Source organism: Amblyomma americanum, chromosome 2, assembly GCF_052857255.1.
Source record: "Amblyomma americanum isolate KBUSLIRL-KWMA chromosome 2, ASM5285725v1, whole genome shotgun sequence".
In the NCBI taxonomy this organism is placed as follows: domain Eukaryota; kingdom Metazoa; phylum Arthropoda; class Arachnida; order Ixodida; family Ixodidae; genus Amblyomma; species Amblyomma americanum.
This window is the reverse complement of record NC_135498.1, coordinates 33,406,072-33,419,409: the sequence shown is the minus strand read 5'-3', so window position 1 is coordinate 33,419,409 and position 13,338 is coordinate 33,406,072. Positions and strand designations below refer to the sequence as shown.

The window sequence follows — 13,338 nt, the reverse complement described above, 5'->3', positions numbered from 1 at the left end:
TCGACACAAGGGGTGACCGTACAGCTAAGAAAGACTATGGGCGAACCGCTCTGCAACCCACCGACAACGAACGCCCACACAGTCTTCTGGGGCAACGGGCCCACCCGAGGGCTTGGTCAGTGTGTCGGCAGCTCGCCTTATGAGAAGGGCGGAGTACGAAAGAGAAAGGGCAGTTTGTCTGGCACAGTGACGGATGTTCGCATTACACGCCGTGAAAGATGCGCTGTCACGGTCCACGCTGCCCCTCCAGTCTGCGTGCCTTACTTTTATTTAGGAAGCGACGCGCAAAAGCTCAGGTCCTGTCTACGCTGTGCGCTTCGGCTACTTTCGGAAGTGACTTGTGATACAACTGGGAAAGAAGGTGCTCGAAGGTGGCGCAGGAGCGCGTTACGAACTGGCGCCGGCCGCACCTACCTCATCGCCTCCGGCGCCTAACGACCTCTGTAGCCGTAATAAACTCTGTTGCATAACCGCCGAACTCGGTATTGTCGAACGCCTTACTCACATGCGTTAGCGCTTCTTGGCCTCTGTTGCGCAATACAGCGAATAGCGTGCACCGGCTCACTCGCGCATTTAATGCTTTTAATGGCATCTCCGGCAACGTTGGGACTATCCCCGCCAATTTCATTGGAGTCTCTTCATTTATACGACTCTGTTCACAAGGAAGCACCGCTGCTTAGAAACTCGGTGTGGTAGCTGTTTCGGTTTAATGAATGCAAAATATATGCGCGCTCAAGATGCGCCAGGAAGAAATGCAAACTGCCCTAATGACGTCATAGGGGTGTGCCAACTCAGTGGGAAAGCGTCCAGCCTATGCTATAGCTTCGCGAAATGCGCAGGCACTATGGAATCGGCGGCGCCTTCTGGCTGTTGAAAATTGCAAATTGTGGCAATGAGCGTCAACAAGCAACGGATGGGCTATGAGAGACGCCGTAAAGGAGAACTCCGGATTAATTTAGGCCGCCTGGGGTTCTTCAACGTGCGTTGCCATAGAGCAAGCTCATGAGCGTTTGTGTATTTCGCCTCCATCGAAATGCGGCCGCCATGGCCGGGCTTCGATCCCGTGGCCTTGAGTCAACCAACCGAACGCCAAAGCCACTGAGCCTCCGCGTCGGGTCCTTGCTCTTTCACTGTTAGTCAAAGCTAAAGGCATCGTCAACGGTTGTGTGATGGTTTACGTTGATTCTGCAAGGTCGACAGATGAGGCGTGTGACGAGGCACTTGAAGTGCTGGGCAATTTAGACTGCTCACTCGTCTTACTCGGCACAACAGACAAAAGGTGACTGCGCTTAATAGCGAGAAGCCAGCGAGGGCGAGATGCCGTCACACGCTTCAGGCGAAGACCGCGGCCGTCACCAAATATGTGCAGGCCTGCTTTCATAAAACTGCGATTCTTATAGCTGTCCATATACTGTCCATTGTAATTTTGTTGCGAAGGTCTGGCTGTGGGCTATGTGGGCGCCCTGACCATCGGGGGATGTCTTCCGTTCGCGTGAGGCCTCCGTGCACCCCTCGCGTCCGCAGTGAAGGACCTCCGTGCCAGTGTCAAGACCTGCCCGAAGCTCCTCGCCGCGCCGAAGGTTGGTCGTGCGCGCCGATCGCAAATGAGATGCCCAGGTGCGCAGATTCCTTCTTCTCTCCGCTAGGCCACGGTCGCGAGGCATTCTGCGGCGCGCTCATATGTGAGCCTCTCTCCCTCCGTCACCTCCTCGCAGCTTCACGCCTTCCCCACATCGCGCCTTCCTCGCCACCACTTTCTCCGTATGAATATGAAACGCTCACTGTACTTGAGCCAGGGAACCCAACGGTTGCCTCGGCCAGGCCGACTGTGGGCAGGGACGATCGACCCTGCCTACCTGCCGTGTTGGTCTCCCTCTGCCTGCGGAGGAGGCCGTCCGGAGCGAATGCCGTGACAGAGTCGCTGCGAGGAGCGTCGCGGTTGTTTGCTCTTTTTCGCGTGAAATATCCGAGTGGTGCCGGCGCTTGGCCTCCGAGACGGCCGATGTCTCGAGGTCGATTTGGGCGACACCGATGTGTGGGTCCCAGGGTTCGGCAGCCAATGGCAGACAGCGAGATTTCTTTTTTGACGCCGGGACGGAATGGAAAGACGCCGAAACTCTAACTTCACGAAGGGGTAGATTCGAAGCGTTTTGGGTCGTGTCGTCCATTTATTGGGAGTGGGAATAGAAGACTAGAGAGTTTTGTACCCGGCAATGCAATAGTGAATGCAGAGAGGCTGTACCCTGTGGTACTGTAAGCTGTGGTATTGCGGTGAGATCGCACTATGGTACTTTAAGCTATGGTACGGTGAGCTGTGGTATTATGGTAAGGGAGCACTCTGGTAACTTATGATTTGGTGCTTTAAGTTGTGGTACTGAGGAGAGGTGGCAGTCTGGTAACTTAAAGTTTAAATAACTGAAATAAAAGTTGCGCTGGCAACAAACACCAGTTTTACTGTCTTCAAGTGCGTAAAAAAGGTAACCTAAACTGTGGTATTGAAAGCTGTAGTAAACTTAAAGTTTCAATTGCTTAAATGTAAGTTGTGCTGCCAACAAACACCACCTAACCGGATTCGATGGCGTCTGTCTGCTTGGCATTCAAGTGAAATTTTTCGCAAGCCAGTAATGTATAAATCAGCAGCCAAGAAAAACACAGCCGCCACCGAAGAATAACGTTTCTTTTCTGCTTGTTCTCCGAGGCGCATTTAGGTATCATTGCTCAAGTCTCGCAAGGCCGTTGCTTTGAACGTTGTAACTCTTCATGACCGTATAACGCTTGCAACCCTGGCTGCTATGCCCCTGACACTGAATAAACGGACAACTTTCCCTAAAAGGCGGAAAAGAGGATATGCGTTTGTCATGTGGAAGTGCTGCAAATAAAAAAAATGGCTTCCCAGACACAAGGAAACTGCGCTACCACGGCATGAGAAAAAAAGATAGAAGTAGTGCTTGTTGGGCGAATGCTTAGATTTTTTTCCAGCGGCGCTCCATGAATAAACATGAACATTACGTCAGGCGACCCCCGGAGACGATGGGCAGGGTGCAGTTTCGTGCGCTATTCTGCTCGTTGTTCGCACTTTGGTGCCGGGAAAATTGAAAGTACGACGTGTAATCCACCTACAGCCCGAAAATGTGCGCGGCGCCGACCAAACAAAGAGAGCCTTGGACGTACACATACATGCCGGATAGCCCCAGCACCGCTGCCTGCTGCCAAGAATGAATAAACATGACAGGTCTCGACCTCGCGTCTTCGTGAGGTGACGCATGAGATTCACCGAGCGCGCGTAGCCGAGAAAAAAAAAAGCACGTTTTCGCACCTATAGGGTCTTTGTCTTGGCGACCGTATACATCACACGTAATTCCGCAGGCGCATATATACGCGTGCTGAACGTGCGGAAGGCGTTTGAACATTATGAAGCACGTCCTTGAACCGCCAAATGCTGGGGTTCATCCGTTAGGACTACAGCAAGAGAGATTTTGTTTTGTTTTTTTCTTTATTTGTTTAACAAGGATTGACGATCGATGCGCCGAGCACGTTTCTGTTCAGCTAGGCAGCGAGAGTTTCCGCGTAGACGTTTTCTATTGTTTACAACTCTGTGGGATGGCCCTTTAATTTGTTGGGAGCGGCGTTGAGCGGATGTTTTCCCGCAAATGTTCAGGGGTGCCAGCTCAGCCGGCAACCTACCGAAGAGGCGACAGTACAACTCTTTACGGGGACGTCTTTACGCGCTATTATAGTCTCTAAGCGCGCAGTTTTGTGCGGGAGTATATACTCGTTCAAAAGTCGTGTACTTGAGGAGTGAGTTCCGGCTTTGTCGTCAGTCTCGTATTCCCGACAACTTACGCTAGCGCGTTATATATATATATATATATATATATATATATATATGGTAATAATAAAGGCGACGCACATTTTCAGTAACTACTCTATTCCCATTTGCTAAGGCAAGGTAAGGGCATCGAATAATCAACATTTGCGTGAAGTCTGTTGAGCACGACCGTTAACACCTGAGCATGTGCTACGCCATGTGCTGACGTTTATGAAAGTAGAAGGACCGTGTATTACAGTTGAATAGGTTCTCGGCAGTTTTCTTTCTCTTATTTATTCAAAACCGAGGCGGCAGTTATTGTTTATCATACTCTGGTTACAAACCTCCCTTTGCCACCTCAGTCCTATCTCGTCCCACTAGCCTTGCAGGAAAGCATCCGCGCGCTAGAATCGGAGACACAAAATGAGCAAACACTACAAACGGACCAGTAAATGAACCAACACACGGGACATTCCTCCCGTGTATTTCTTCTACTCTTGCATTCTTCCCTCCCCTCCCCCCGCTGTCGCTATGTGATGTCCTAGGGGTAAACGGCGCGCACTAATGTGTCGCAGCCCCTGGGTCCGTCGCGAATCAGGCCTGGAGCGTCAGCAGCAGCGCCGTGTACGTCTCCCGCTTCGCGACACAAACGAGCAGTGACGACGTCTGCTCCCCCCACGGCCAGGCAGGCTGGCGCGTACGAAAGCGAAAGCTGCATCGCGTCGATGGAGGAGGCTGAGGAGGAGGAGGAGGCGGAGGCAGAGAGGCGGCGGCAGTGGTCGGCCCGCAAATGGGTCAAGGTGCAGCGACCATGACACTCGCGGAGCCTTTCTCTTCTTCCCGCCGGTGCGTTACGTCACTGCACCGCCGGAACGGGGAAAGTGACGCCGGCGACGACGTCGGACGGCCGCGCCGCGGGGAGTCCTCCTGTTCGATGCCAGCCTGCCGCCGCTGGCCACCCCCCGCGCGCGCTCACGATTAAGCGGCTGTCGCCGCAAGGGGGAGTCTCTCTCCAAGACCGTTCGGTGGATGGGGGCCCGTTTTTTTTGCGCTGCTCGTTGGCAAGCCGAGAGGAAAAAGAAAAAAGGCGGAAAAGGACGAACGAGAAAAATTGCCCTCTCTGGTTCTCTCTCGATACGAATGTTCGTCTGCGCGTGTGTGTGCGTGTGTGCAATGAGTGTGCGCCCTCGCGTTGTACGGCCTGGAAGCGCTGGGACAACAAAACCGCCCTTGCGGAGATAAACTGACTTAATATGCGTTTTTCTTTTCCTTCCAAAAAGAAACTTTGTCAGATCGTGCGCTACCGGGCATGTGCGTTTCCCCGTTAGTGTACGAACATTGCTAGTGCTCCTCTGTGTTTCGGAATATTTTTTTTTATATTGTCATTTCTATTTTCAGTTGCTGGGACCATGTCTCCGGGTTTTTGACGGCAGCGCAATAAGCATCCCAATAAATTAAGCGCAACAGTCCTTGAGACATTACCAATAAGACTGAAAGCAATAAAGAAACGTTCAACCAGCTGCGATACCGGAGTCGGTCTGGTAGTCGATTGTTGAGCAACGAAATTTAAAGCGTGTTCAAAAACACACATACCTATTCTAGGTACAATAAGCTATTTATTTTATGTTCTGTTGCTTTGGATGTAAAAAACAACAATGCTTGTTATAGTCCCTCTCAATTTAAAATCATTGACATTACACCTAATTCTAACGCTCACAAAATTGACCAATCTACCACCATTGTTACTTTATAGCACAGCCGCGAAATCATATGAATATTTTGTTGCGCTGAAATTGGAATTAAACACCACGTTTTAAAGAAGACGCTGCCACAAAATTCCGTGGACATTCGGTACATGTATATGTATGCACGGCCTTTTTTTTATTTTCTTTCAATAGATTTATGGCGCTGGTTTTTCTGTTCAGAGGCGAAATTTAATCCGCAGACATTCGGTACATGTATGCACGGTCTTTTTTTTAATTTTCTTTCACTAGATTTATGGCGCGGCTGTTTGTATTGAGAGGCGAATTTTATTTCCGGCGAGATGCGAGGGACCCGGCGCAATGCCGTCTTAGGCGTGTGAAAAAAAAAGCAAAAAATATCCTCCTAAAGATGGCAGCGCCCAGCCGGCCTCCAAAGGAGATCATTACCCAACTGACCGGAGAGCGAAGTGAAGTTGAAATAAAGCAAAACGAAAAGAAAGCTCTGAAAGAAAAAAAAATCATAATACTGCCGCTGGGAGCATCGCGCCACACTAACACCGTCACCTGTGCAACAATTCCGCGCAGCACTCCACCCTTGTTTCTCCATGCGGGTCAGTGTGACCGCTCATGCGTATTATAATACGCACCAGGGGGTCACCTTCCGGATATTGTGATGAGCGCAACACTTGGTTCATTCCTTCTTCTTCTCTCCTCCCCTTCCCGACGCGCATCATTTTCTAGGAAAAGAGCAGCAATACTTCTCAGCACATACACATAAGCGGAAAGCGCATAATAAACGGAGCGCCTCGGCAGTGTGTGCATACCCCCTTTGCCCGGGCGGCAGCGGTCACTACCATTGTCATCATCGCGGCAGGATAGCCGCCCCCTCGTCCGGGTGCCATCGTCCACGTAACGATGCCGAGACGGGGTTATTCCGAGACGAGAGCACTCAATGAGGCGACGACGGAGAGTGAAAGTGCATTAGACGCCGCGACCACACCACGATGTAAGACGAGGGTTCTCCTTTACTACGCCCCCCTTCCTTCGCCAGCTGCTGGCAGTTTCGAGTCTCGCACTACACCCGATGATGCGCACCCCACTGGCGAGCGTTTCTGGGTTGCTCCGAGGGAACGGGGTCATTCCACCGCCACTTCTTTATTCTCCCCTGGTCCTCCAAACGGCGGGCGGCGTCGTTCCGGTCTCTCTCGGAACACCTGACCGAGCGAGCGGAGGAGGGTGTTATGTAGCAGGACGTCCGAGGTGGGAAGGAAAAGTACCTGGGTGGGCTGCAGGTACTTTTGGTTTTGCGTTGAATTTCTTGGTTACGGCGCGCCAGTTTGATCGTTAGGCTTTCTTGTTTGTTTATTCGTTTTGTTTATGCTCGAAAGAAAGGATGTTTCGTCTTATACTTGCGGCCATTATCACTGCGCTACGGTGAAATTCCTGCGATGAACCAGGTGCCTTTCACCTTCTTGTGGACGCGCCAGGCTATGTGTCCATTGAGAGTGTCTTGACCATTAGCCTTTTTTTTTTAATTGAGAATTATTTTCCACAAATTCTGATGGGCATTTGTGCTACCTGTGTGTCAAGCACTTTGTCGGCTCATGATAGATCAACAGCGTAAACAAACAGGACAGAGCAGGAGAAGGAACACACAGACCGGCGCAGATTCCTACGCTGGCTTCTCCTACTTTGTCCAGCTTGTTTGCGCTGTTGATATATCATGACTCGTTACCAGCTCGCCCAATCTTCCGTTCTTCCAGGGTTTGACAAGGCCCAGGTAGCCGTTTTCCCGAAAACTTCGCGTCTTAAAAGAAATTTTCTCCCAGCTGCGGCGCCTAAGGCCCGTTTCACATGCTGCGAATTTCACCGTCCGGCACTGCGAATTCGTTCGGTCTGCGGCTGGAGAAGGCCGCCGCTCTTGCCGCAGACGGCTTGCGAACGATTTTCGTCCGGTTGGAATTCATTCGCAGCGTCGGTGTGTTCGCTCTGCGACTGACCAATAGGGAGCATCCACTGCTTGGCTCTCTGTCAGACTTGGCTGTGGCCAAGCTTAGCTTTGGCCATCGTGTACTTTGCGAATAATTCGGAACTTTACTTTGATAAAAAGACACGAAATGTTACCCTGCATCTAAAAGTGCGCATGACTACAACAACATAAACACTTTCCATGTTACCTTACTGGCGCATTTATTCATAGGTTGGATAAGCAGACATCTAGCAACTTTGTTGTCACAACCGAACGAATTCGCAGGGTCCGCGTTGCATGTGAAAGGACTGAGCGGCAATCGCATTGCGGCGTCAGCGGCGGCAGCGAATTCGCAGTGTCGGTGCGGCAAAATTCGCAGCATGTGAAACGGGCCTAAGAAAGCAGCTCAGCTTAGAAGAAAAGTGTCAGATTTATTTCATTTTCGAAAGGGGAAAAAAAGTGGAGTAGCCCAAACACCGACGGCTGGGTAGGGAGAAGCTAACACCCTCCCCATGACAGCAGGCCTTATAGACATTTCCCTGGAGTCACCTGAAATCGCCTGAAATCGCCGAGTTGGTTACTGCATTCTGCAATAATTATCATAAGGCAAAATACATAGTTTCGAATTTCGAGAGACGTCCTATGTCGGTATAGCAGCAGCGGCCATAGGACATTTCTCGTCACGACGTCTTATTTCGAGCCACAATTAGTCCTCCGGCGCCAGTGAGGGAGAAAACGGCATTTCCTTCTTGCATATCTGCGCAACTGCGCGCTCGGTCAAGTGCGGCAAATGATTAAGCAGATCGGTCGATTAGCATGCCGGAAGCGAATTACGGGACAGACCTCTGCGAGTCTCTTTGTTTGCTCCCGCGCGTGCGCTCCCGGCCACTCGTCTTTCGCGGAGAATCTCAGGTCACATTGCGCAAGGCCCGCAGCAACCGTCGACGCCCTGATAAGCCCCTTCGACGAGAGCATGCGTTTGCGCTTGCTTGAACCCCCCCGGGCATGTTTTCTTGCGCTGATAGGAGACATTCGCGACGTAGTACGCATGTAGCGTGCGAACGCTTCTTACACACACCCAGCGAATGCGTTGAATGGGTCGCCCCATTGGGTTGTTGTTCTCTCATGCGAATGCATGTGAACGTGCCACCAGGCCGGCGCGGTCGCATGCCTTCGGCGCTGGTCGCGCCGGTCGGCGGGACATAAAAATGGCCGACTGTCACGCACTCTTCGTGTCAGCAGCCGGGGAGGCGCGACACGCGACAACCAAGAACACCAAGAAATCGCGGAGATCGTGCACCCGCGATAATGGTCGCTGGAAGAAGAAGAAGGTTAGACGGTCGTCGACGCTCCACCACCACCACCACTTCGCTTCCCGCTTTTGCCTTTTTTCCGCGTCGCGCCATTCGGCGACGACCTCAGCTGGCCTTGGACGTCACGAAATGTTTGCGCGCGAAACTCACGACGATGATATGCGTGTCCCAGGAAGCAGCGTTGGCGCGGAGTTGTTTTATTCTCCTTTTTTGTTCGAGCGCGACTCGCCGCTCACGACTCTGTCCCGAAATGCGAGCGGGTCACCTGCACCACTTGCAGCACTTTCGCCGTCACTGATTCCTCGTTTAGTTTTCTTTTTTGGGTGGAACAATTCTCTCTTTCTCGCTGTGTGGAACGACCGAGCCAGGAAACGACACCTGGTGGAAAAGTGTCGCTGCGCCGTCGGTGAAATGGACGTCGTTATTCTCCAACCCATATAAGCGGGCTCACTCACGCCAAGGGATATTTCTGAACGGCTGCGCGTTACCGTAATGGTTGTGGCATGTATTCCGCGCTCGCGCAAACTGGTGCGTTGTATACCCAGTTTCGTAATACTCTGTGATCCTCCCTGAAATCGACCAATAACCTGTCTGCGTTTAAAATTCCGCATATAATAGGAAAACGCGAAATCCCGAAATCGACGCTTAAAAGCATCTGCCCGCGCAGTCTTGTGCAATAGAAAATCGATTATTAATTACACTATGTGCTTCTGACAATGCAGACACAGTAAAAACGTTCGGCTGGTGTTGATTGTATACAGAAGCTGAGGCACACGCTCAAGACCTACGATTTGGACTCGCGCTTCAGTATAGCGTTCGACCTACACAAACGCGATATGGGCCAGTTGTACTTGAGAAGCCTCTTGGAACTGGCAAGCTATTCCGGCCTGGATAGCTAATAATCGGGTGTTATTCTATGCTTGATAACCGTGCATTGCCGTTCGTGAGTGTATCATAGCAGGGGCCGTAAGGCAAATAAAGAAAAACGCGCGGAATGCATCGGCAAACGGTTCTGTATGCTGTGCATTTCCGCTAGGGTTCAAAGTGCGCGCTCCGCAATGTCCCGAGGTGTTAATCTAAATTGCATGCGGCATCGCAGAGCGTGGTACTGCAGTTAGAGCAGCGTGTTTCAGCGCACGTGATGGAGGGTCGGTTGCATAGCTGATCTCTTGGCTTCTCACCTGATAGGACTGTGGATATACAGAAGGCGGATAGGAGGGCCACGCCGACCGGCAACGTGGGCCCAGCTATGAGGTGTCGTAGCCCCATGGCCTGGCCTGGGGGGTCGCTTCGTCACCTGCGCAGAAGGAAGCAAATAACGGTGTGAGAAAAATGAGCGACATCCTAATTTCGTGTTTCACGAGAAATGCAAGGAAGACATGCTGTGGCCGGCGAGCGAATGCCCTAACAGTTTGTTTCACCACACGGTGATGTTCGGATGTCTTGAAGTGATGCGGTGCAAGTAGTTTAACTTGACGCAGTCACAAGCACGAAACCGTCAGCCTGACTGGCTTGAAGTATTTACTACAAGATGGCATCCTCAAAACGGCCAAATCTGATGCTGCATCGAAAGCATATAACGCTAGTAAGTTGTTGTTCTTGTCGTTCATTATTCTTTCGGTACCTCTACTTTGTAGATCTCATAAATGCGCGAATCATAATGTCAATTTATTTGCAACCAGTTAAGCGATTCCACCTGGTTAGAGGCCCTTTCTTTACAGCAAAGTTTCGGAGATCACTGTTATTTGCCAGTTCCTTAACGAAATCTTGGTAGAAATTCTTAATCCGCCAAAATATTAAGCTGTGAACCCTCTACATTAACATATGCTTCGGCCGTTAGACTGAAATCGGCAGGGCTTAGGATGTGTGAGCTGCAACTCATCACAACCTCGCACGTACTCACGAACAATAGGCCGTTTTGACCGAGCTTCCGAGGGGAATGGTCATTCGTTCGTTATATGCATTATTTCGTTATAAACCGTTTCGTTATATCGAAATTCGACTGTACTAATCGCTTGTGCTTAGCCACATTTCTTGCAGAACATTAGCTAGCATCGCGTCAGTAGGAATACTAGCATTCGTGTGTGTGCTTGCTTACTTGCTTTTCCATTTTTTTTTTCATCATGCGCCCTCCCCCGAGCCTTGAGGCAAAGCATCAGCAAACCAAACACAAACTTGAAATGCGCGCAACTGATGAAACCTGCAGTTTTTCTAGGTGGCAGAGGCCCGCCTGTTGGGTTTGTCAAATCACAGAGAAATAAGTTTCGTCTTCCCAAAAAAAAAGAGAAAAACGCAACGCAAAGCGAGGCTATCAAGAATAGCAGCGTTATCTTCATAAATGTGTTTACATCAGCCCGCTTAGAAGAGAAAAGCGACAACATTTAGCAAGTCAATGGCGGAACCGCCATGCTAACGGCGCGCGCAAAAGCGCATAGCTTTGCACTCAGCATTCGCTGCATGGCTGTGAGTGGGATATTTGTAATTGCTATGCTGCGACTACTAGCGCATCAGCACTAGCGCTCTCAGCAGCGGCCGTCCTCAACAACGACTCCTCGACACTTACGAATGCCAAGCTTCCTCTGGCGATAAATAACAGAGGGACCCTCCCCGTGTCGTCGTATAGAGGGACGCGCAAAACAGCGGGCGATACGAAGTGCTTGCTGTCCTGGTTAGTGCAGCGTGAATTATACATCGAGGATGTTTCTGGCGCGCGCACGTGACGATGCCGACGACGCTGTTCACCTTCAAACGCTTCGCCTGATGCTTAGAGGCAGACACTCTAGTGTCTCGAGGGGAGAGGGTGCGTGCCTCCTCCTCCTCGTTCTCCTCCTCCTCCTCCTCCTCCTCCTCCTCCTCACTTCCTTTCTCTTTGAGGTCTTAAGAAACGGTGAGTATAGCAGCGCCTAATGTACCATCCTATCTGCACAACATTCGTGACAACCAATACTCCCAGTTTTCGTCAATAATAATAATTGGTTTTCGGGGAAAGGAAATGGCGCAGTATCTGTCTCATATATCGTTGGACACCTGAACCGCGCTGTAAGGGAAGGGATAAAGGAGGGAGTGAAAGAAGAAAGAGGTGCCGTAGTGGAGGGCTCCGGAATAATTTCGACCACCTGGGACTCTTTAACGTACACTGACATCGCACAGCACACGGGAGCCTTAGCGTTCTGCCTCCATAAAAACGCAGCCGCCGCGGTCCGGTTCGAACGCAGGAACTCCGGATCAGTAGCCGAGCGCCCTAACCACTGAGCCATCGCGGCGGGTCCAGTTTTCGTCAACGAACACACAACGCTCGTCTTATTTCAGGCTTTTATGCTGAGAAAATCGAAGCCGCCTCGGCATGCGTCCGAGGTATGTAAAATAGAGTGGAATTTCGCAGCTTTTGTAGTGTCGACGTCGCTTTCTGAAGCAGCGCCTTGCCATTCCTCATTACGGCTTACAATGAATGCAGGTCGCTTAATAGGCGGTTCTCATTTAGTTGAACGCGTAGTGCACGATATATCTCTCGGTGCTTCTGCTTACGCCCGCATCTACTTGCAAACGCGTTGCAGGTAGATAGAGGAACACGATGACGAAAACAACTTATCCCACTCGGAGCGGACAGTGTAAGAGCCGGTCGTTACTGCACCGAGTCTAATTACGCCCAAACAAAATACACGAAAACTGTACGTCCTTGAGAATTTTCCGAAAATCAAAGGTATCAACCGCAGTGAAACATCCACAAGGTGTAGAACGATTAACCGCCACCACAAAATCATTTCCACTCTTCCTAGAAACCACTTCAGCATCCGACGTTTGCAGCAGTAGCGAAGCAATTTATATATATATATATATATATATATATATATATATATATATATATATATATATATAAACGAGATTTATTGCTTCAGAGCATCAATGGGCGAAGCAATTGTTTTACACGTTTCTTCCAACAAAAGCTTATGCACTCTTATGGACACAAAGCGAGGGTAAACGTGTCACAAGGAGGACATTACGCACCACAAACACAAGTGCGTTACACGAGCTTTTCGCGACAGACATATACTACAATACAACACCTGCACCGGCGTCGTACTACACTGAAGCGCGTGATTGCGAGTGAAGGGTCAGTGTGCCCTGAGCGACTCGATCTCCTTTGTCCCTGCCCGCAACACACACTTGCTGGCAGAGTAACTCTCGGACAAATCGAGAGAGGGAGAGAGCCCCAGAGGGGCTATAAAGCATCGGTCGCTGAACCAGACCAGCTGGCCTCGTAGGAAGGAAAGGCGCGCCTGCCGACATCGCTGCCGGCTCACACCGTGCTGTATGCCGTGCTCTCCTCCTATGCTCCCGAGACACACACTGCGCTTTCTTCTCTGTGGCCCGCGTGTTCCGTCGACGCCCGCGGGTACCGCCCCGTTCCGGAGAGGAGACGGCCCCACTGTTCCGGTGCCGCAAGGATCGTCTCGGTGCCCCCCCCCCCCCCCCTCCCTCCCTCTTTTTAGGCATTACACCCTGCCCGAGTGCACCGACACGGCGCCGACCGACGCAGCGTCCGGC

At 51.0% G+C, this 13,338-nt stretch overlaps 1 protein-coding gene across 2 annotated transcripts in view; it reads right to left on the bottom strand.

Annotated features, from left to right (window-relative positions):
• The window catches only part of tnc (tenectin), a 131,330-nt gene that overhangs the window by 61,160 nt on the left and 56,832 nt on the right, over positions 1-13,338 (bottom strand). For both annotated transcript variants that reach the window (XM_077653770.1, XM_077653771.1), the window contains exon 2: positions 9,975-10,090. In XM_077653770.1, coding sequence (XP_077509896.1) covers positions 9,975-10,062 — 88 coding nt within the window. In that variant the 5' untranslated portion in view covers positions 10,063-10,090. The remainder of the gene's footprint in view (positions 1-9,974; positions 10,091-13,338) is intronic.